Source organism: Sus scrofa, chromosome 1, assembly GCF_054392235.1.
Source record: "Sus scrofa isolate SSC_HxYL_T2T_F1_AM1 chromosome 1, Sscrofa_HxYL_maternal_Yorkshire_Landrace_v2.0, whole genome shotgun sequence".
NCBI lineage: Eukaryota > Metazoa > Chordata > Mammalia > Artiodactyla > Suidae > Sus > Sus scrofa.
This window is the reverse complement of record NC_139383.1, coordinates 56,036,596-56,061,743: the sequence shown is the minus strand read 5'-3', so window position 1 is coordinate 56,061,743 and position 25,148 is coordinate 56,036,596. Positions and strand designations below refer to the sequence as shown.

Sequence of the window (25,148 nt, the reverse complement as noted above, 5' to 3'; positions counted from 1 at the left end):
TGTTTCATTTCTAACTGACTGCATGATAAAATGTTAAATAGGTCAGTTGTTCTTTTTATTTTTAGGGCCACACTTGAGGCATATGGAAGTTCCCAGGCTAGGGGTTCAATAAGAGCTGCAGCTGCTGGCCTATGCCACAGGCGCAGCAACTGGGGATCCAAGCCACGAGTGTGACCTTCGCCGAAGCTCACAGCAACGCCAGATCCTTAACCCATGGAGCAGGCCAGGGATCAAACCCACATTCTCATGGATACTAGTCGGATTTGTTTCCACTGTGCCACGATGGGAACTCCCTTAAAATAGGTCAGGGGTTTTTTTTGTTTTTTGTCTTTTTAGGGCCGCATTCACAGCATATGGAGGTTAACAGGCTAGAGGTCCAATCGGAGCTGTAGCTGCCAGACTACGCCACAGCCACAGCAATGCAGGATCTGCCTCTGTGACCTACACCATAGCTCATGGCAACACGGATCCTTAACCCACTAAGCAAGGCCAAGAGTTGAACCTGCATCCTCATGGATACTAGTCAGATTCGTTCACCACTGAGCCACAATGGGAACTTCAGGTCAGTTTTAACAGCTGTAGAATTTTTACTTCAGTGATATTAGTAGAATCTTTTTTTTAAAGGACAGTATATCAAAGCATGATTCAGCACATTTAATTCCCTTTCCATACATGCTTTCTTATAATAAAGTGAGCAAAAAAAAAGCTATAGTGAATTCTTCCGTTAACTTCCTTTAGCGTGTTTCCACTAATTAAATATACTGGTGCATAAGCATTTATAATTGATCTAATTAGTGGAAGACAGAAAAGCGATTTTTTTTCCTCTTTTTAACTTTGATGATTATTTTTCACCAATTCTTTGTTTAAAATAAGGCCAAAAAGTGGTAGAAGGCTTTCATAAGATCCTTAGCTAATTCATATGCCCATTGTTTCCTGAGAAACACTGGTATAGCACAGGATGGCCATAAATAAGGGGAATAATTCTGCCTTGTTTTAATGGACTAAGATTCTCAGCATTGTTGACAATTTTGGCCAGATCATTGTTGTGGGAAGGCTGTCGTGCATTTGTAGGATGTTGAACAGGATCTCTAGCCTTGACCACTAGATGCCAGTAGCTCCCTCCCCTAGTTGGGACAAGCAAAAATGTGCCTTTAGGTATTGCCAAATATCTGGGGGAAGGAAACAGTCAAGAACCCAGGTGAAAAGCACTGGTATAGTGGCATTTTAGAATGCAAGCAGTAAGTTAAAATGGAGGAGCAGGGGGTAGGGTGAAGGTAAATGTTTTATCCCTTCTTCATCCCAAAATGACGAACTTTAGTAAGCATGTGTGAACCTTCATATAGATTTAAACTTATAAAATAATAGCTGGTTTTTATACTTAGAGGGCAAGATATGCTAAAAGGAAAATCAGTGCTGGCAGTCCGAAGGGAGCCTCAAGTAATATGTTTTAATTCTAGATTCAGCTTTTTTTTCCTTTTTAGGGTCACACCTGCGGCAATTGGAGGTTCCCAGGCCTAGGGGTTGAATCAAAGCTACAGCTGCTAGCCTACAACACAGCCACAGCAACGCAGGATCTGAGCTGTGTCTGACCTACACCACAGCTCATGGCAATGCGGGATCCTTAACCCACTAGTGAGTGAGGCCAGGGATGGAACCTGTAGTCTCATGGTTACTAGGCTGATTTATCATCACTGCTCCACAACAGGAACTCCTAGATTCACCTTTGATCAAAAAATTTCCTCCACAGCCAAATTTCTGCTTATTATCTTACCATAAAGTTCTAGCTTATGGGCGGGCTACTTACTGATGTTAAGTAGTGGTGTGTGAGGTAATTTCAGAATATAAAAAATGTGGGCAGCTTCTTGGATTTAGTTAAAATCATGGACCCAGTGGTGGCTACTGATTAGTCCAGATACCAACCACACTTTGAGTTTCCAGAGAGCCCTGAAATTGCTTCTATTAAGTACCTACAGACCAAGAATAATCTATTCTTAATCTTATTCTTTTATAGTAAAAGGCATAACTGGCAATGGTGTAACTCAGGTTACTATGATGTGTTCAGAAGGTCACTAATAACAAGGGCACATCACCAGGTATATAATTCTTTGTATTAGGAAAAATAGGCACATGCAATCTAAAAAAATTAATGACTGCAGGTTTAAAATATCAAAGCTATACTTGGCCTGTTTCAACAACTTAAAGCCCTAAAGAAAATGGTTTCCAAATGAGACGTATATTGCATCAGCAATATAAACTGGAGTGCTTTCCCAGACTGCTTTAGAAGATTCTGGGGGGAGGGGAAGGCCGCTGAAATCTGTTTATATGCTCCCCAGCTGATCCACGCAGCTAGGACTAGAAATGATTGTATTTGCCTTCCTTTCAGAACTGTACAGTAATGGGTGTTAATAAGTGGATATTGTGCTAAAGCCCCTGATAAGCCTGTCTTCCTTATAGGTGTGGCTTAGCAGTTCTGCTCCTACCTTTGCCCTGGGTGAAGAACATAGGCTCCAAACCCCTGTCTCATTCAGAAATGTGCCAGCAGTCCTCTCTCCTGCATCTGTTTTCTTTCTGCTAGATCATTCCCACAATAAACATGGTATGAAAAGCCATTTGATCATATAATCTCTAGCTAGTACCCTATTTTTGTTTATAACCTTTAAAGCAAAAGAATTTTCTAAACTTCCAATCTTCCCCTTTTTTGGTCACCAAGTTGCTTTATTAGGAAGAAAGCAAAATGTAGACAACCTAAAAGAACAGTCCAGTGATGCACCAAAAGTGAACAAATTACTTTGTTGTATTTGCTTTATAGATACATTTTAAACTGCTTCAAAGAATGCATTCATGATACATCTCTTAAGCATAAAAGGGTTCTCTAAATACTGCAGTTAACATTATCCCAAAGTAATGCTTCCGTAATTTAACATCTAGTCCTTAATTCAGATATTTCCACCTGTCTCCAAAATGTCTGAATGTTTTTGCAGGTTTTCTTTTTCCCCCTACCTAAAAAGCAGGATCCAAGCAACACCCTGACTTTCTGGAACAGCCAGACAGACCTGTTGTCTTGTTGAATGTTTCTCTGTGGTGTTATTAAACTCTTTGTTTCTATAGTTTTGAACTTCTGTGAACTCAAAGTTAGATCTAAAATGTTTATTAGTTTCATTTTAAATTTATGTAAAAGATGATGCTGTGGTCTCGAAGTGTATGTCACAATATCACAGAACGTGGATTTCCGAGGCCTACTGGTAAGTCTGGATACTTGTTAGGGTCATCCTGTGAGAGGTGATGCCTTTCAGGCTTTGTTTTCATTCTTCAGCTACTCCAATATTTTCCACATCACTGAATCTAATGACATCTGACCTTGCTTCAGCTTGTAAGATACCAACCATGTTTGCTTGATTTCCCTCCCTTTACTGGTGCTGGCCCAGTCTTCCTTTCCCTGAACTTAAACTTCCTCAGTTAATGACACCTCCATTCTTACAGTTTCTCAGCCTAAAAGCAGCTTTAAATTACTCAAGTCCTTCATTTATTGGTTCCATCTAAAATCTCGCCATCTCTACTTTTACCCTCATCAAAGATGTTTATGTCTTGCCTGGTTGATTTCAGTGACCTCTTGATTTGGTCTTGGTTTTTGCCTCATTTGTGTCTCCTCATCTAGTCTATTCTCATAGCAGTCAGTGATCCTCAAAAAAGCTAAGTCTTCCCACCTATAAAAGACCTTACAATGGTCTACAGGGTGGTAACTTACCTGCCCTCCATCCCACTGTATTCACATGCAGTGTATGTTGTATCACAAGTGATTCGATATAGTTCCCTGTGCTATACAGCAGGATCTCATTGCTTTTCCACTCCACATGCAATACTTTGCATCTACCAACCCCAAACTCCCAGTCCATCCCACTCCTTCCCTCTCCCCCTTGGCAACCACAAGTCTGTTCTCCATGTCCAGGAGTTTCTTTTCTATAGATGGGTTCATTTGTGTCATATATTCCAGGCAGTTTCAGAACCCGTAGTCACGAGAAATAAACCTACAGGATATTCACCTTATTACATAATTTACTAACATTAGGAAGGCCAGTGCAAGAAACTGGGGCAGCAGGAATAAGTACTATTAAATCAACTGCAAATAAGTTGATAAAGCAAATTATTATATTTATACATTACATATGCTCAGAACAATTTAATTTATTAATGACTGCAAATTACAGTGATATTCTGAGAGAGGGCTCTAGTTAACATTTATGTGTTATTTGTTGGATTCTAATGTACTCTAAAGGTGTTTTGACATCCTGCTTGGGGTTAGCAGTCTATTCTGTTTAAAAATCATACAGGGATTACACATTTCTTGCCAAAACATCTTCCCCTAGCGGTGTGTAAATGTGAATGGTCCCCTTTTTCTCTTAATCTAAATGTTATCTTTCTGGCTTCATTCATTTGCTTTCTAACAGCCTCCCCACGTTAACCTTGCCACATGGTCAGTCTTCTGTTTGGTGGGTTTGATAAATCCTAAAAGTTCTAGTTCAGAAACGGCTCTAATAAACCGTGCACTGAAGGCTAGAGCTAAGGAAATTCACTATGTATTTCTGACAAGAAGAGGTTAAAATCTCAATGTTAAAACATTAGTTGGTAAACTGAAGTATATAGTTCAAATATATACCACTAAATTAAACTATAACCCTTAGTGGAAATCCTTAAATATAATTAGACTCCACTGTCAAGACACAAATGGAAAAGTCTTTTACACTTGACTAGTTCTAATTTTTCATGTAATATGACACTGCTTCCCTGCCAACTTCTAAAAGTACACCAATAATCTCAGGAAGACAGAGAAATAATGACAGTTTTTGGACATTTTTGGTGAATTTTGGAGTATGACCTCGTTTTAGACCAAATATTTTAGATTTGGTCTCATTTTAAATTTGGAATAAGTATTTAGAAATGAGTTACTCTGGGAAGGGATGGTTAAATCTCTAATGTAGATCTGGAGAAACTATATATATACACTTGGACATTTTAGAACAGATTTTAAAAGGATACTGGATAATTTCATTCCTTTCTTCTGAGGTTACAGAACTTGCATCCATTTTTTCAGCAGCTGTCACAACTGTTGCAAAAGCCTTTTGAGAGACAAGGACAGAAGAAAATAAAAATCTCTGCTTCTGCTGTTGCCAAACATCTTTTATTACACTTGATGGCTCTGTATTTAAGCTAGGCCAATCACTGCTGCTGCCAGTAGCTGACACATTTATTATTATTATTATTATTCCCAATTTCAGAGTCTCAAAACTACATTGATGACCACTGCAAATCAGGTACACATTAAAAGATAATGGAATGGTTCCTGAATAATCTTGTATTTCAGAGGACTAAGCAATGTGCAGAGAAAAATAAAACTTTAAATTTGCAAAGCAAAGGGATGCCCTGTCTCCTCTACTCTCAACCTCATCACTTCAGGAAAATGTCTATTTGCACATTTTCTAAGTAGTGACCAGACATTTGTCAAATAGGGACTTCAACAGAGTTAACTTTGAAGAGGGAAATTCTCAAGAGGGAAATTATTTATCTTAAAGTATAGTAACACTTGGCCATTGCTTTGCGAAGTATTCTTGTACTTATTTCCTGATTGCTAAATCTGTTGTGTAGTTATTCCAGTATTTTATGTTCTTTTATGCAATATGGGAAATGCTAGTTAATAATATACTTTATTTTGTGGAATAACAAAACTGCCTCAAACTGTTTAGCTTTGGCAAGACATAATAACCGTACTTATTTTGGCCTGGCATGGATGCAAAATTGGCCTGGTTGAGACGTGGGGTCAGAGTGCGGGGGTTTGGGAGTGGGGCCACTGAGCAGTTCGCTGCTTTTCTGGAAAAACTTAGGAGGTGATTTATAATGCTTTCCAAACCCAAGACACAGGGCATTAGAAAAACAAAAGAGGAGTTCCAAAGTACCAAACGTATAAAAACATCCCAGGAAAGTTGTGGATGGTTAGACAGGTATACAGCTTGCTCTTTCCCCTGGCCTACCTCTGACCAGTCCACAAGGTTGATGAGCCTGCTACACTCCAGGTGCAGCTTATATGCGATGCAGATGTCTGGGGCGACATTTGGAATGCAACCTTCTTCACTTCTCAGTGCTTCATTCTAAGAATAACAGTAAACTCAGGTAAGTCAGGAGGAGGAACAAAATCAGAGGTTAATTAACCTCCCAACCTAAATTTAGTAAGCCAATACATGTAGTTTTTGGTTTCCTTTATTTAGTGAGTTGTATTCCATCTCCAACAGCTGCTGGTTGTTTAGGATGAGGTCTTGGGTCAAAATCCCCCTAACTCCTAGATGAATACTCCCAGGATCAGAAGACATGCCTATTTTTCATTTTCATCATACATTATTAATGTCTTTTCTTCCTTTCTATCATACATTATACATTACTGAGACTAATGCATTTCTGGTTTCCATAAAAGTTTGTAGAATTTCGTAGATTTTCAATAAAATGCCACTTCCAACATACGTCATGACCTGAATTCTAGCAATTACTACACTGTATTAACAAATAGCAACACACCACTACCAGGGCCATAAGTTATCTCTCAAAGAAGAGTGTGATCTCAACAATGCCAATCCTAACCCCTATAAAACCACCAGTGTTTTTTCAACCTCTTTGAAAGCAATGGTTCTTACTAAGAAATAAAATCTCTCTCAAATATACACACAGGAACTATAAATGCTCCCAAAGACTGCTGAAGTCATACCAGTTCTCTGCTGTGACTTACTACTAGCCAAAAAGATAGATTTTTGTGAAGTGTTCTAACTTGTGGTTTACATAATAAAAAATAATTGATATTTTGTGCCCTAAATATGAAATTATTTGAGCACCTCACTACCACCATCATGGAGAACCAACCATCAAAAGCCACTGATTTACAACTCAAAAGCCACTGATTTACAACTTCCTATTTAGTATGTTAGTTTGTGTGCCCTTTGGACAGGAAACCAGTACAGTGGAATGCTCTTCACAGGTTATGGAGTCACTTCTTAACTGACCTGCTGCAAGATCTCTAGGTGCTTGACTGAGTTGGTAACTTATTAAGAAATTAATAATTTAATATTAACTTAGCAAACTGCCAAAATATTTTATATGTGTATACATAACGGAACTATAACTGAAACAGCTTATTAAAGTGATCACTTTACCTGGTCATAAGAAAAGTTAGTTTTTGAAATTCTAAACCGGGCTGAACTCAGAATAACTTGGAAATTACAGAATAACTTGGCATTGGCAAAGGTGTCTGGCATTTAGGAGTTTTAGCCCTGCCAGGTTGCTGCCCATCCTCTACACCCAGCTCTAGAGACACTCTGAGTAGATCGCTCCTTGGTTTAAAATCCAAGATGAAATTCTGAGAGGTTTCTTTTTTCCATCAGAAACAACCGTTTGGATCTTTTAAATAATTTCATTGGGCCATACAGTTTGACCCAGTATCTACGGTTACGTCTGTAGGAAACCTTTCCTTTATTTTCAAGAGTAGCAGCATTGTACTCCAGTCTCTGTGCCTATGATCTGGGTTTATCAGATGAAGGAGAAGACATGATCAAAACAGGCAGCATTAGTTCACAGCTTAGAAAAAGCCTTCTAAGAACCTAAAGACTTAAAATATCTGGAGGAGGTGCAACCCTGAGCTGCCAACTCCCTACTCACCAGAAGAGCAAATTTACAATATTTTTGTGCTACATGAAGCCTGGAGTCTGAACTAAGCTGGGAGAGAAAAAACTGCTCCTTACCTTGAGGTAGTAATACGGGTTGTTGAGCGCGGTGTGGAGAGCGATACGTGGAGCGGCGTTCAGGTGCTGTCGGAGGGCCTGGGCAGCACTGAAGTACATCACCTCGTGCAGAGGCTGTGTCTCTGGAGGTAGGAGGTGTTCTCTGAAACCACCCAAGTCAGGCATCAGCTTTTAGATAAGCACAGGTTTCTTTTCAATACAACATTTTGGTCGATCCTCTGTCAAAGACTGAGCAATTTACTTAAAAAGCAAAATCAACGACAACCTAAACCAAACAAATATCGAGTCCAGGGCAGCCGCACTCAGACTTCTTTCTACTTCTTCTACGTAGCGTCTAAAACTTTGACTCTGGAGTACAAGAAACGGTTTTAGTTCTGACTTAAACCTTCAGGAAGAAAGGTATGTAAATTACATTTCTGCTTAAAATCTTTAAGGTCGAATTTCTTAAAGAATTAATGAATACTTTCGTAAATTATTTAGCAAACAGAGCTATTCATGCTCCCTACCATAGCAAATATTTAACTCTTGGCAGTGTTAAACATGGGCCTCAAACCTAGAATTAAGTTTAAGACATTCTTTTAGTATCACAGAGCTCTCTCTCATAGAAGTAATACATGTAAAGTTTTTTACGTTAGGATTCCTCTTTAACTTTATGGGCAGGAAAGGCTAAATTTTAGCTTCAGAGTATTAAAAAGCAAGCTAATTGTTTATCATTAAAATTTCAATTATTTAAAAAAAACTGTAATTTAGGATTCTTCTGTCTTATTTATGAGCTAGGTGACAAACCAATTTTTAATGAAATCTGAACGTCCAAAATAAAGCATTGAAAAGTTCACTTCAAATATAAAATGAGCCTATTAGCCAGTCTGAGCCATGGTTCCTGGGTGGCCCAGAGGATAGCAAATTGGAAGGGCTTTGGCAGCCATAACCCAAAGACAGAGTACTAAGTCACTAACTTGATTAAAGCAGTTAACTCACATGTCTTCATAAAGATTCCTGAGGCTTAGAAAGTCCTGAGTCTAAACTATTTTGGCCACATGACAGACTTGCATCAGCAACTTTTGCCACTAGTGCAAACAGAACCAAGCTCCCTCAGCTCAGCCACCAGGGAAATTACTCTTCATCCCGGTGCCCTGGCTTTCTTCCCTCCTGCAGAGGATACCAAGGCCTAGACAATCCCACCATAACTGCTCCACCATGTGGTCTGGCTTTGGGTATGTTCATCACTCCTCACCATCTCTGTCCTGTCCATCTCAGAAGCTCCTGGCTCCCTGCTAATTTCACTTCTAGATGCTACTTTTTCTCTAGAGTCAACTGGAATAAAACCCATTTGCAAAGAGCCTATGCTTCTGACTTGGTTCTAAGGACCAGCATTCTATATCTCACTAATGCTAACATCTTATTCAAGATTAAGTTATTTACCTGTCGCCTCAGGAATGTTTTCTGTAATGCCAACTGCCTCCCTGTATGGCTGGCTACCCACTGTAATTTCTGACCATAAACTTATCCCAGCCTCAGGCTCTATCTCCCCAATCATTATACATGACTGTCAGTAAAAGATCATGTTGAAGTCCCTGCTATGTAATAAGGACTTGGAATCTAACAAGGCAACCTGATAATCAATTCATCCTCCTCTCCCCTCCTAACATCTTTATATCTAGAGAGTCAGAAAATTCCCAAGGCAAAAAGCCTTTTCGGATATCCTCAAAGAATCTCCATCAAAGTCAAAATACTTGCCTCTATTTTGTTTCCACTGGGCTATGTTAGACACTGTGACAAAACATCGCCATATACTAGAACTTCTGTCCAACCACATACTTGGAGAATGACACAGAAATAAACTTCTGCAACACCTCTGCTGTGAGAAATGAGCAGTGAGTCTGGCACCGGGGCACTTCATGACACTTATTTTGGACTCAGAGTCCACAAGGAAATGGGACGGCGGTCTGGGCGGAGCTGGTGGGACCACTTAATATCCAAAAAAAGGCTATAAAGTTGAAGCTTGTATTTTGGTGAAAACTAACTCAAGGGAGTGGCAACTTATCCTCAGTTCTCAATAGTTTTAGCAAGAGCTGCTCATGGTAAACTAGGAACTCTGCTTCCTGGAGTCTACTGCTCATGTTTATCTTTTCTCCAGAACTCCAAACTCTGTTCAAACATCTGTAATGCAGTCCTTGGGGACAGTGTGGAGAAATGGAGTGGGCCTCCTGACGGATGTCAGCAGATGGGGACTGTGTGACCTTCCATAGGTCATAGCCTCTCTGTGGGCTTTAGCTGTCATGTGACTCCTCAGGGCCCATTTAGCTCTAACAGGCTACCATCATAATCTCTGCCCCCCTGGGATACTCAATCTTGGTCAAGACAGGAAATCCTGGTATGGAAATATTTGTGATTTTACAATACATCACATTTCCATCATGTTCAGTCTTATTTCAATAAGTGTGCAGAAAGGTAAAAAGTCAGACATATTAGGTCAGAGATCATGAAAGGGGAATAGCTGTTTGGTGTCAGGGCCTACAATTTGGGATTTGTGGGAACGCAGAAACGAATATGACATTTGACATATAAATTATGCCAAATTACACTGCAAAATTATTTTTAGCAACTACAATGGTCACAACTTGGTAAAAAGAAACAACTAGGAACTTCGGGCTAGAAATTACAAAAACAGGAAAGCCCAGTAGAGCAAAGTTAATTCCATGAGTTCCACAAGGTCATTTCTAGCCAGTAGGTCACTTCAGCACTGCATTGTATCACTTTTATGTGACACATTTCTCTCACTTTAACCTTCCTTTTTGTCACACTTGGTTGATCCTCTGGACCTCTTTCCTGACATTAGTAATTTCTCCCCAATGACCAGGAACAATGACTCGCCCCCACACTGTCCTTGAAAATGGAACTGTTCCTTTACAAGAAGGACAGGCAATTTATCAGAAAACCACTCTTTGTCTTTGATAACTGAGCTGCTATTTTTTTAGTGCTTGATTCTATTCAATGCCTGGCCAGTTGGTGAGTTTGAACTGCCATTAAAAACAGAAAAAGCAATGCCGCCGGAGCGGCCCAAAAAAATAGCAAAAAAGACAAAAAAAACCAGAAAAAGCAGAAGTTCCCATTGCAGCTCAGCGGTTAATGAACCCAACTAGGATCCATGAGGTTGCGGGTTCAATCTCTGTCCTCGTTCCGTTGGTTAAGGATCCGGTGTTGACATGAGCTGTCACAGACGCAGCTTGGGTTCTGGAGTTGCTGTGGTGTAGGTCAGTGTCTACAGCTCTGATTGGACCCCCTAGCCTGGGAACCTCCATATGTCCCGAGTGCGGCCCTAAAAAGCAAAAAAAGTTAAAAAAAAAAAAATAGAGTAAGCAACAATATATATCAGTATTTTTTTCTACTTTTAAACTATTAAATTGCTTATTTTTCACACTTCTCATTTTTTTCTATATGGCATGTCCCAACTGTGGGTTAAATGGGTGATTTTACAGAGCTACACAGAGCTGGCTTATTGGGAAATCTAAAAATCAGAATGATCTTAAAATAGAGGTAGGAGAGAGTTCCCATTGTAGTTCAACAATGGGAAGAATCCAATCTACTGTCCATGAGGATGTAGGTTTGATCGCTGGTCTTGCTCAGTGGGTTAAAGGATCTGGTGCTGCTGTGGCTATGGTGTAGGTCGCAGACGCGGCTCAGATCCCGTGTTGCTATGGCTTTGGCGTAGGCCGATGGCTACAGCTCCAATTAGACCCTTAGCCTGGGAACCTTCATATGCCGCGAGAGTGGCTCAAGAAAAGGCAAAATATTAAATAAATAAATAAATAAATAAATAAATAAATAAATAAAATAGATGTAGGACTGGTGGACTTATCTGACTCTGAGTACCTTCCTCACCATGCATTTAGTGCTGACAAGATCATAAGATGCACTAGTTTTCCTTGCAATCAGATGCCTTTTACTCAGGATAAAAAAGGGCATTACAGCTGGTCTGGTCTGCTTTTGGTGCTTGGCCCAGATCCAGCAAAGACAGATCAAGGATAAAGTGCAACGCAAACACTTTGTTACCAGAAAGGGGAAAAATACTCACTTTCCTGTTTCCATCCATACCCCTGTCCCAGCCTAATGAACTAGATCAAATTTAAACCTGCCTTCTTGAACTGGCACTAAGAGAATGAACTAAGTCTTTTGATTAGCCACCTTACTAAGGATGGAAAAGGAATCAAAATTACAAGTTGAGGCTGTATGGAGGGACCCAAGGGGCATCAAGCACTAGGCTGGACAGTCCTCAGGCCAGTGTTATTTGGGCAAAGAGCCTACTTTTCAGCTCTTTAGAGCAACAACAGACTTACCTCACCAGACTGTCAATGAAGCTCACAATTTGTTCTCTGAGGACTTCAAATTTGGTCTGCTTCTTACTTGTTCTTCTTAACTCCTTCATTTCCAGTAAGGACTGTGGATGAAAGAACGTACCTTTTCTGGTGATTGTGAGACAGAATCATTTGACAGACACTGCTCTTTTGCCAAACTAACAGAATAGATTCCATATGCTTTGTTTTGCTTAAATGGCTATTTTTTCCTACATTTATCATAACTTGGTATCATGGTACAAAGAAAACTCTACTTTGACAGCCAAGATCCTAAAGTTTAGTAGAACTATTCGAAAAAGACTATATTGGACATACTGGGGCTCATTTTTGCTCCATGTCAATCAAGAAAAGTATTGAAAAACTAATGGGTTAGGTTCTTTTGAATCTTTCAATTTGATCAAGCAGAAAAACAAATGTATCCAGTGAGTAATCAGATTCCTTTTTGCAAGCATGTTCCCATTTTCCCTTATTACTAGTTGATTCTCTTTCTCTCTGAGGCTATAGGAACAGTTTCCACCTGTGTTGGCTAGTAAATTCCAGACTCTTACATGGAGAATAAGGACAGCAGTGGGATAAAAAGGATGTTCATTTTATAAGTGAGTTACAAAGTCTGCTTTGTTCCTAGTTGTGGTTTAAACTGAAAACAAAAACACCCAGGCAAAGCTAATCTAAAGCACACGGGAGCATCATGGGATGGCAGCTGGAAGGAAAAGAAAGTAATCATCTGACCTTCTGAAGATGATAGAGGTCTGTCTTCTGAAGCCCCTTTGACTGTGACCCGGAAGTATCTTCTTCCTCTTTGGCTTCTGCTTTTAATACAAAATCAACATACAGCAGCTAGGGTAAATCCATTCAAGAGAACAAACATTTCTACTCCCTAATCCAAGGGAAAAAAGTTTCATCCATTTTTTTCTATGTAATGTGGCAAGGGATCAAGGTTCTAGCAGATAAATGATTTTTTTTTCCCAGAAGCTGAAGGTCAGTAAATAAAAGTTATACTGAAGAGAGGTCTTCAAAAAACCAGCTACTGAATTTTTAAAATGTGACCACAATGAAAACCAAGACAAACAAAGCTCTCTCTTACCCTGAACCAACAGGAAAAAGCTCCAAATCTTTGTGCTGTTATAAATAGCTTTTACAAAACAAATTTATATTGTGTTCCTTTGATTATGCCACAACTGTAAACAAGACAAACGTATACCCTGACAAACTTGGCCTCCATCTCCCAATTCACTGCATTTGACACACTCTAGTTAAGTCTGAAGATGGTAGCGCATAAAAGTTTTGAAATAATCTACTAAAACACAAAATTCGCCAGGGTCTTTAGCAAAGGAAACAGAAAACCAGTTCTGGTAAAAAGGTGTAGCTGTGCTTCCAGGGAAGATGAGGCTCTAACAGCCTCTTCCTGGTGCAGGGCAGGTTTTAGGAACCTCGCACTCACTTGGCTTATTTGGCTAAACATAAGACAGGAGGATGCAGCTGGAGAGTCTGTGTTGTTCTCAAAGAATACATTTCTTTTTAGCTGTGGCTAATTCTTGGTTCAAGAAAGATATAATTTAAGGTTAAAATATCTAATAAATTCTTTGCTCTATTTCATTAACATGTAGCAGAGCCTTAAAAATAAATCTGGTGTGACACTCTGACCTACTTACCCCTCTAAATGTAATTTTAAGCCTAAACCGTCATATGCAGTAACTGTCAAAAAACCAGAGGTAGCGTATAATGAAATATTTCTACTTATCCAATATGAGGGGTGAGATTAATTTCACTTTTTATTAGCAATGTGTTACTTTTGAAAATAGAGAAGTTTATTCAAGACATTGGTTTTGCTTCAACTTATGAAATTCTTTATTCTTCAGACTGTTAATCAGCTTAATTTCCAACCTTCCCGTTTCTAAAAGTTGCATTCCTTTATTTAGTATTAGCACATCACAGAATTTGTTCCCTAGCTTATGTCACATGAACTGTAATTAAAATTATCATAATAGCTGCAGTTTCAGTTTACAAAAATCCTGCGTCGTTTTATAAAAGATTGAAATTTACTTAATTTATCTTATATTCTTCTAAATCTTTTATCCTATTTATTTACTTAAGGGTGACCTCTCACTGTCCCAGTGACCATAATAAGGTGGAGTTCAAATTGTGAGTCAGTGAGGGAAAAAAAAAAAAATGAGCTGGTGGTTAAGAAAAAGGTGGACTCTGGGTTAGCTATGAGATCTCAAGCAAGTTACTTTCTCTTCCTGGGCTTTAGTTTCTGCTGTAGCTCCACACAGTATGATACAATTTCTAGCCCTTTAAAATTTTTATGTGTGTGGTTAAGCGCACACTGTCCTGCGAATGCAGTGCAGAGCAATGCCTATGCATGACCTGGAGGGAGCACTTGTGGCTTGTGGGGCACCACTCCAGTCAGCAAACTGGCCCTTTCATCTTCCACTGGCTAAGCACTCATCAGGGGCCTAGCGCTGCAGCTCTGGACAGACAGGAGGGATTTCAGCAAAGGCAGTTTCCTAAATCTAAAGGATCTTTAAGACAAAGGAACACTTGCCAGCCACAGAAAGGATGATATGGACTTTCCAAGTGAAATGTTTTCACCAGGCCATGTCCAAGCTATGTGCTTATACACCCAGCTGCCTCTTTTCTCCAGATTCCATTAAAAATTTCCCTAAGTAGGGGAAATAAAAAGTGAACATTTTGTTTTACCAAAAAACAAAACAAAACAAAACAAAAACAAAAAAACATATTTTGGTTCTAGAAACAGAGCAAGAGAAGAATTCAAAAAAAAAAGATCAGTATCAATCCACAGAGCCCCCTCAGAACAAAGACGTCTTGGAGCATCAGAGTGCAGAAAGGCTACCTGTGTGCAAGCAATGGGCCCTGCAGAGGTCACACCAGATAAAGGCAACTGTGCCCTCCAAAGCTGAGGAATGCCAGGCAGCCACAGTTCATTTAGGATTCAAAGATTCAGGCTTTGTAAATCTGATTAAAGCAAACTTCATGCATATTTTGTAATCAGCATACCAATGAGCCTCATTGCTGTGAAAGCAGTTCGCAGCTATTAATTTTCAGGCTTACAAATGATTTATGCAGTGTTTTTGAAATCTATAAAGAACTTGATGAAATGCTTAAGAAAACACATCTAAAAAGAGTCCTTAATTATAATGCCCTCCTGCCCGCTATTCTCTCCGATCTGATTTCTTTGTGTTGCCTTTTTTTCAAGGTAAGTCCTTTAAATTGTTCTTTTGGAGAAAGAAAATTTTTTTCCTAACCCACTTGGTATTTTTTCATTGTTTAAACAAAATGTGGAAAAGAACCATTTGGCCTAGCTGTGGTTGTCAAGATGTGCTATTCAGAGGTTTGATATACTGACTGATCACGATCTACATTATCTCTTCATCTCAACACATCAGACGTGGGATTTTCCATGTTATTTTAGTTAAATGACTGTCATAGCCAGTAGAATTGGCAAGATATCATATTCTCACCATCAAGGCTCTGAAACTGGGCCAGGAACTCCTCTATTTTCTTTGCTGCGTTGCCAAGCTGCTTTTCAGAAGAAGACTTAAAAACTTTGAAACATTTCTGAAGTATGGTCACCAGTTCATCCTTTGCCAACATCCTAGAACAGAATCAGTGACCAGAGATGTAATACACCTGGCAAATATACTTAAAGAACACTGTCTACATGTTAAATGTTTCTGGTCCGAAGATAATGTAAAATCCTTCATTAGTAGCTACCAACTTTTTGGGCTAGATTTTCTTCAATGTTATGTCATGTAGAAGAGTTCTCATGATAAAGCTCAACTTGGAAAATTTACAAAGAGCTGGGTTCATAGCCTGGTGCTGGCATTTACTATGTTTGTAATATAGAACAAATTACTAAACATTTGATCCTTGGCTTCCTTGTCTGTAATATGGACATGGGAACTCACATATGTTACAAGTTAGAAGGAAGCTTAAGAATTCAATGAGAAGATGCATTTGAAGAATCTAGCACAGGGCTTAACTATTACCACACAGTGGACACTTAACATTAGCTTTCCTTTCCTTCAGATCTAAATGTAAGTAAGAGAGAGACAAGAAACGTCTGCTGGGGATACAACACTCATGCTAAATGAAAACTTACTTGAAATGACCAAAAGAAGTAGCACAATGATTTCTTTAATTATTACCATTTTAGCTAGACTTTATAAATAAACTCTATGGGCTTTATAAACAAACATCGGTCAGCAAATCCACCGAACGTGAAACAGGTAGGCAATTCTGCTTGTTTTATAGCACAGGTTAGGATGATTGTGTAACTCCTTCAAGGCCATAGAGGAAATCTTTGTTAGAAAAGGAGAAGGAACACACAGACTCTAAAATTAAGATGCTGTTTTCATACTTACTACTTATAGGATCTCTCCCCTAAGATCATACTCAGTAGCAGATGAAAGTATGACGATTAAAAGTTCTTATATTAATTATGAAGAAACAATCAGACAAATCTAGAATCTGGGCCATTCTGCAAGAAAACTATCTTTGACACTTTTCATAATAAAAAGTTGGGAGAAAATACTAATATTACTAAGTTAGAAAAAAAATAAAGCTAAGTAGACTACAATATCCTAGAAATTAAGCTAGTTACTTCAACTAAAATTTAAACCCCAAAACAAAAACAAACAAATGAAGAAGACAGTCATATAATCCATAAATACAGAAACTGGTAGGTATGGACAAAAAGCAAATTTGCCACGGTTTTAAGAAAAAATAAATGAAAAAATTATCTAAAGTGTAAGCTTTATCTGTGAAATGAATGGAAGTTAACAGGTCAAAGAAAACTAAGCCAACACATTTAATTCTTGGTTACATTTGAGATTATTTAAAATTTCTGGCTTTCTATTGCCCAGGTGGAGTCCCACTATTTAGAGGAGAGGGTCAAAGTCAGAGACACTTGATGAACAACTGTCACACCTGGCCTCTAGACCTACGCGAACAGACCAGATCAGCATTTCCAGGGTGCCAGGAATCAGGGCACAGCTTGGTGGGAGAGCAGAGGCTGAGGACACACTGGCAGGGGTCTATCCCACACAGGCAGCACCCTGAGGACTAGCTTCCCAGGATACAGGCAGCTACACCTCACATCTGTTTGCAGCTTAGAAAACTGAATACTGACAGGAGGGAAGTTCAGCCTATTATTCATTTTCAGGATGCTAGAAAAAGTAGATTTACATCATATAATTTTGCAATCAAACTTCACTAGACATAACTTATAATATGGCATTGGATTGGAAGGGGTGGCTTTCATTTCAGGTGTAAACTTCCAGGGATTCAGTTACTACTCTTTTTTACTGTTTCCAGAGTAACAAAAAATCTTACATTTCCCCAAGTACTCTCAGGTTTAATAAAAAAGAAGACTTGAAATAAGGCTTATTAGAGTTAATAATGCTATCAATTCAATAAAGACATTAATTAAAAATTTTCAATTACATTATATACACACACAAAGAACAAAGAAAGGTGCCTGCTATGATCACTACTACCAGCATCATGCTAGACTCCATTCTACAACAAATTAAGAAAAAGGAAACAAGTGGTACAAACATCCGAAAGGAAGATGAAGTTGATTCATTGCATATGATATGACTCTAAGGTTAGAAAGTCTAAGAAAGCTATGGACGTATGCAAGGGTGTGTGGATATAGGGCAAATACATATACATATGTATGTGTATGTGTACATACTCGTTAATATCTTACATTTTCTTATGACCAATATCTTGCATTAAACTATGGAAAAAAGAGCATGTTTAAAATGACAAGAAAAACTGTAGAACATTCTAACAAATGTATAAGACATAGCATAAAATGAAAGCCCTGAACAGACACTTTAAGTTCTAACCCTCAATGCTGTAGATATAAATTCATTCCAAATTAGTCCATATTTTTAACACTTTGCGAAACAAAATTACAGTGGGCATTTTTTAAAAGTCCATTAGAATCAGACTAAAATTTATCTGGAAAAAATATTTTTCCTACAAAAGAGGAACAATGTGTGTACACTTAAGTGTGTGTAGTGGGGCTATTAATATATCAAAAGGTATAAGCCATATGGATTAAAATCAGATGGTACTGGCATAGGAATAGAGAGGCCAGTAGGAGGAATAGGAATCTGGAGAGAGATCAAGAATTTGGTACATGCCACAAAGGTACCATTTCAAATCTGAAGAGAAGGGATGGAGAATATTGGAAACAACTAGTTTGAAAAAAAATAGGTCACCAGCTCATATTCAGAAAGAATAAAAATGTCTGGGGTGGGGATGGGGAAAAAACTGGTCCATCAATCATGAAACATTAGATGAAAACAAAGAAAGATATTTAAGTCTGCTAATATCCAGCATCAGCAAGATACTGATACAAATATTGATACACTGTTGGTGCAAGTATACTTTGGTACAACTGTGTTTATATTTAATTTAATTTAATTTATTTATTTATTTTGTCTTTTTGTCTTTTCTAGGGCCGCTCCCGCAGCATATGGATGTTCCCAGGCTAGGGGTCTAATTGGAGCCGCAGCCATCGGCCTATGCCAGAGACACAGCAATGCGGGATCAGAGCCCAGTCTGCAACCTACACCACACCTCAGGACAACGCGGGATCCTTAACCCACTGAGCAAGGCCAGGGATCGAACCCGCAACCTCATGGTTCCTAGTTGGATTTGTTAACCACTGAGCCACGATGGGAACTCCCAGTGTTTCTATTTTAGATTCAGAAAGTGTATGTACTTACTTAGTGAAAATAATGATACTAATGTGCAAACCCGGTGATTACTGTTTGTAACAATGGAGAATTGAAAACAACCTAAATATAGATCAAACAAGGGACTAACTAAAGTGTTACACTTTGTCAAAACAAGGGATATTACATAGCAGTGATAAACAATGAAGTAATACAAGTGATGACAGCTAACTTTTTAAACAAATTATTCACTGATTTATTTGGCTGCACCCATCGCATGCATAAGTTCCTGCGCCAGGGATCCAGCTGGTGCCACAGCAGCAATAATGTCAGATCCTTAAGCCACTGAGCCACCAAGGAACTCCAACAGCTAACATTTATATGCACACACACATATATATACCAGGCATCATTTGATTGCCACAACACCACATCATACAGATCCTATTCTGCAGCTGAGACTCAGATTCAATCCCTGGCCTGGGAAGTTCCATATCGGCCATAAAATAATAATAATAATAAATAAATAAAATGGTAATCAGGCCTTATTGAGACGACATTTGACCAAACACATGAAGGAGGTAAGATTATTAGCCATGCAAGAATGTAGGAGAAGAGCTTTTCCTGGCAGAGAACATGCATGCAAAGGCCTTATAGTGGGTATATGTCTGGCCCATTCCAGAAAAACAAAGAAACCAAGGTGACTGAAGTAGAAGGCAAGACCAAGTAGTAGGAGATGAAATCAGAGAGTGGGAATGGAGGGCTAGATCAGTAGGGTCATCATACACGACTCTTGTTCTACTCTGAGGGAAAAGAAGAGTTTGAGCAAAGGAGTAACATTATCGGATGTATTTTAAAAGGATTATTCTGCTATTTTGAGAAAACCATAAGGGAGCATGTGTGGAAGCAAGGAAATCAGCAGGCTATGGCAATATTCCAGATGAAAGATGACGGTGACCTGGACAGTGGTTGTACCAATGAGGGAAGGTGGCAAGAAGAGATTTGATTCTTGAGATATTTTGAAGGCAGAACCCAGGTTTTTGGATTGGAACAATCGGAAGGATGGAAAGACTGCATGAAGCTTCTAGGTTTCAGGGGGAAGTTAAGACATTCAATTCTGAACATGGAAACTATGAGATGTATATCAGAAGTCCAGGTGGACGTATAGCTCAGTAGATGGACATAAGAGCCTGGCACTTGGGAGAAAAGTGTGAGCTGTAGATTAAGCCTCAGGGCACCATAATGTTAGGCTGTCAGGGAGAAGAGAAACCACTAAAGAAGATGGAGCGGGAGGAGCATGCTCTGTGGTAGGAGTTAAACCAAGAGAATCTAGGCCCTGGAAGTCATTAAGGAAGGAGTGATAAACTCTGTCAGATGCTAATAAGTGGTTACTGCAAATGAAGACAGAATCCACCACCTGATTTAGAAACATGAAGGTCACTGGTGACCTTGATCAAAGTAGTTTTGATAAACTGCAAAAACCAAATCAGCTAAAGAGAGAAGGACTGGAGGCAGTGTGACAATGTTTTAAAATTTTGGTGGATTCCGTCTAGCATTTTGCTTTAAAACAAATAGAATAAAATTGAAAAGAAAATACGGTTGTCCCTTGGGATCTGTAACTCCTGCAGATACAATAATCTGAGGCCGCTCAAACCCCTTATATAAAATGGCACAGTATTTGCATATATACCTAAGCACATCTGGCCAGATACTTTAATTCATCTCTTGTTAACTTATAATACCTAAAACAGTGTAAATTGTATTGGAAATACAATATAAATACTACATAAATAGTTGCTAGTGCGTAGCAAATTCACTTTTCCCCCTGCTTTTTGGAAATTTTTGGAATTTTTTAAAAAATATTTTCAATCTGTGACTGGTTGTATCCATGCAATGTGGAATCTGCAGATACAGAGAATGAACTGCACCAAAATTTAAAAGTTTGAACGCCCGCATACTAGATTACTTTAAAGGAAAAGGCAAAACAAACACATCTAAGGTCTCATTAACGCTGAAAAAGCTATTTTTCTTTAACCAGCTTGATTAAGTGATTATACCACTTTCAAGTAAATGGTTCAAAAAAAGCTTGTGATACTTAATGTCTTAAAAGCTTTATAGGTTGTTATAAAAAAGTTTCCTTAACTAAGAAAGAGAATCATTTAGCAATCATTAAAAGCAATCATCCTGCAGGGCAATGAGTGTTCTGCTTCATCATGCAGAAAGCAAATAATTTCTGGTTAAGTACTGATTATATAAATGTCTGATTGAGAACAGGCCAGAAGGAGAAACTGGCTCAATCCGTGGCTAATGTAAAGATCTTCTCAATAGTGAGCTGTCAAGTTCTAAACAGACACTACCATTATAAAATAGCTTCAGCAAATATTCAAAGACTCAAACCTGCAAATATATCAATAAAGACTACAATAAAGAAAAACAATAAAGAAAACAATAGCTTACCAAAGAAACTTTCAGACTGTTTTCTTCAAAGAAAACACAAAGCAATCACACATGAGCATAACAAGTAAAAGAGACTAAAAATATGCATAATTCCTAGTAAGCCTTGATTATTTCACATTAGAGACCACTTCCTCTGAGAAAGTGCTCAATCTCCCAAACAGAGATTAAGTGTCCAGCCTATTAGTTCCTTAGCACCCTAGACCTCGCCCAACACAACACTTATTACTCTACATTGTAACTGCCTGTCTGCTTACACCTTAAATCTCCCACTTGGCCAAAATTCAGTGTTGGTAAGGTCCAGGGTCATCTTTGTCATCAGGTCAGTGGCTCCACATATCAAGCATTAAAAAAACATTTTTTGCATGGCTGAACAAGGCAATAGCCATGAACCGATAAAAAATTTCATGGTCTCAGGTGAAGAATAATTTCTCCATTTTCAAACTGGCTCATGCAGGGGAGCACCTGGAAGTCAGGGTGCCCTTTGTGGAACACCATGCTCTTTTCTGCATGTCAAAATGAATACTGTTAATTCTACCACATGGTTAGAAACAATTTTAGTGAGGTAAAATATATACACATTTTATTGATGCACTACAAAAGAAGAAACTGATCTCAGAAGAAATAAAACTGCCAAACTAAGTTTGAGCAGCTATTTCTGATTTTTTTAAATCAATATTTTTTTTGTCTTTTTGTCTTTTCTAGGACTGCACCCACGGCACATGGAGGTTCCCAGGCTAGGAGTCTAATCAGAGCTGTAGCCACCAGCCTACGCCAGAGCCACAACAACGTGAGATCTAAGCTACGTCTGCAACCTACACCACAGCTCACAGCAACGCCAGATCCTTAACCCACTGAGCAAGGCCTGGGATCGAACCGGCAACTTCATGTTTCCTAGTTGGATTCATTAACCACTGAGCCACGACGGGAACTCCTTAAATCAATATTTCTTAGCTATGTATCATTTTACTAGCAGAAAAATGGTGGTAGGCACTAAATGTTTAATAAAGAAAATCAAAATGCAAATGCAGATCTTTTTTCTGTTTATTGAGCTAAAAGCCATTGCTCACCATTAGCAGTACCTTAGTCTAGTTTTAGAACCGATTTGAGGGCAACTGCTTAAAGCCATCCAGCTTCTGTTTCTTTGATGGCTCCATTTTTTCCCTCAATTTTTTTGTACCCCTCTCTCATTCCTGATTATTTTCTGGAACAGTGTTTCTCAAAGTGTGGTCCCTGGACCACCTGTCCAATGTGGTAAAGTGCTTATTAAATGCAGATTCCTGCCGATTACCATATCTAAGTTCCCAACAGTCAGATTCAGAATCTTTGTGGGGAAAGTAGAAATCTACATGTTTAAATACCTCAGTTGATTCTTATGAACTAAAGCCTGAAAACTACTATTCTAAAAGCAGTGACACTCAGCATCCTCTGCTTTAAAAGGGGCTTCAACAATTCAGCTGTTTGTCTGATTTTACCACCAACCCACAGAAAATTATGGAGGACCTGATATAATGGAAATTCAGGAATAGTGATTCCTGTTTTAAAAGAAATCGTATTTATTGGTGCAGCCTCATATAGCTTCTGCATGGAAAAATCTTGATCATCAAATGTTAGATTATTGCTATTTAGGATGCATCTCATAGACAGAAGAGGCTGTGTCATTTTTCATAATGAGATCTTTAAATATCATCTAAAGTTGATCTGCAAAGTAAGGAAACAATGCATTATTTAGATTCCAAATCCCCAGTCTCTTTGAACTGAGCTAAAGTGATCAAATGTTAATATTATTACTTGGGTCATGTTTTTGTAACTCAATGAAAGCTGAGCTGACCTGCTAATATATTACTGTTTAACTCAAAAGCCTTATTCAGAAATTAGAATAATCTCTTTCAGCCTAAAATAAATTCCTTCAGCTATCAATCAACTTCAGTTTACAAATCTGTTTCTGTAGCAAGCTTGTAAGGTTACACTTGGGATAAGCAGACTAGACACTGTGGCTCCTTTCATTTATATGTCTGCACCCTGTGCCAAGATGACTAGTGTTAAGATAGGAGGGGGGTTTGGGTCCACAGAAGTTTTCTCTGCTTGCTCCTTTTAAAATTTTGGGTATGCTCTGAACATGGACTACTGGCCACAAACCCATATAAATTTCCTTTTATGCCACCTCTCAAATAATTGGAATAGAGTTAAAACTTTGAAAATTCAATTTAAATTCTAGCTCTGCCAGCTGCAGAACAGTCACTCAATGTTTCTGGTTTCAGTTTCTTTAATGGAGAAAAAAATGGGATAACTCTAAATGAATGATTCTTAGTTTACGGGGTGGGGAGCACAGTAAATTCTGCTGAGAAGAAGGGTACACTTTTCACTATCTCCAGTCTAAGAGCCATTGCTGTGATGCTCCACTACTGCTCTGAGGGGCAGTATTCTTCGGTCCAGCTGACTCATTATGGTCCTGCTGTAAGTTGAGGACTTTATAATTTATGTCAACACTTAAAACCTTTTTGTTGAAGCATGGTTTTTCTAATTTTAAAAGTTCAAAAAATTCTTGGTCTAGTGTTTGATTTTTAGATGGCTGTTTAGCAATTCTCTCCAACAAAGAGGTAATTTTTTCTTCTTAATGTCTCTCAGAGCTGACCAGGCAAAGTCACTCAGCTAGCATAATTTTTACCACTTTGTTCACAAATGGTATTTTAACTTATAATATATCCTTACATAACAATACATAGTTGAGTGAAAACTAACCAACTCATATCCTGTGTAGGAATGTGGTCCTCATGCTCCAAGAGCTGACTCAGAAAGGTTACAGAAGACATGCAGAAAGAACCACAGCAATCATGTTTAATTACGACATATTATCAACACATACCTGCATGCTCCCCACACATCAATGTCCTATTGCCTATGTTTTAAAATAACTGTGATATAAAATTCTATAGGTCTTTTTCCACTCATGAATATACAACATTTTCCAACATTATTACAAATTCCTTGTAAATATTTTTAATTGAGAAACAACCAACAAGAGTTCTCTTTGTGGCTCAGTGGTTAACGAATCTAGTAACTAGAAACCATGAGGTTGAGGGTTCGATCCCTGGCCTCGCTCAGTGGGTTAAAGATCTGGCAGTGCAGTGAGCTGTGGTGTAGGTCGCAGACATGGCTCAGATCTGGCATTGCTGTGGCTCTGGTGTAGGCCAGCAACAACAGCTCTGATTAGACCCCTAGCCTGGGAATCTCCATATGCCGTGGGTGCGGCCCTAAAAAAAAGACAAAAAGACAAAACAAAAAGAAAAAGAAACAACTGAAATATATCAGTTACAGGTGTACAACACGATCCAATATATGTATATATTGTGAAATGACCAGCATAGTAAGTTTAGTTAACATGTCATCCTACATAATTATACTTTTTTCTTTCAATGAGAACTTTTAAGATCTACCCTCTTAGCAACTCTCAAATATGCAGTAGTGTTTTTAACTATAGCCATCATACTGAACATTACATCACTAGGGTTTCTTTATCTTTTAACTAAAAGTTTATACCTTTTGACCACTATCATCAATTTGCCCACCACCAACCTCTGGCAACCACTGATCTGTTCTCTGTATCTATGAGTTCAGTGTTATGGCAGGATTTCCTTCTTTTTAATTCCGAAAAATAGTTATATACACTCTCACACACACACACACACACACACACACACACACACACACACACACCTTCCTTATTCATTCATCCAGTGAGGGACACTTAGGTTGTTTCCTATCTTGGCTATTATAAACAGTGTTGTAATAAACATGTAATAAACAAGTATCCCTGACTTTTTGTCCACATCTATCTGTACAGAGGGGAA

General features: G+C 38.5%; 1 protein-coding gene across 13 annotated transcripts in view; it reads right to left on the bottom strand.

The window, feature by feature from the left end:
- Positions 1-2,776: 2,776 nt before the first annotated feature.
- The window catches only part of ORC3 (origin recognition complex subunit 3), a 62,189-nt gene continuing 39,817 nt past the window's right edge, over positions 2,777-25,148 (bottom strand). For 7 of the 13 annotated variants that reach the window (XM_084959772.1, XM_084959823.1, XM_084959802.1 and 4 more), the window contains 7 exons: positions 15,613-15,746; positions 12,860-12,936; positions 12,113-12,213; positions 7,776-7,917; positions 6,024-6,140; positions 5,035-5,114; positions 2,777-4,544 (listed from right to left, as the gene is read on the bottom strand). In XM_084959772.1, coding sequence (XP_084815898.1) covers positions 4,439-4,544; positions 5,035-5,114; positions 6,024-6,140; positions 7,776-7,917; positions 12,113-12,213; positions 12,860-12,936; positions 15,613-15,746 — 757 coding nt within the window. In that variant the 3' untranslated portion in view covers positions 2,777-4,438. Of the gene's footprint in view, positions 4,545-5,034; positions 5,115-6,023; positions 6,141-7,775; positions 7,918-12,112; positions 12,214-12,859; positions 12,940-15,612; positions 15,747-25,148 lie in introns of all 13 variants that reach the window. The other 6 variants (XM_021089832.2, XM_084959788.1, XM_003121290.7 and 3 more) reach the window with 1 other exon arrangement.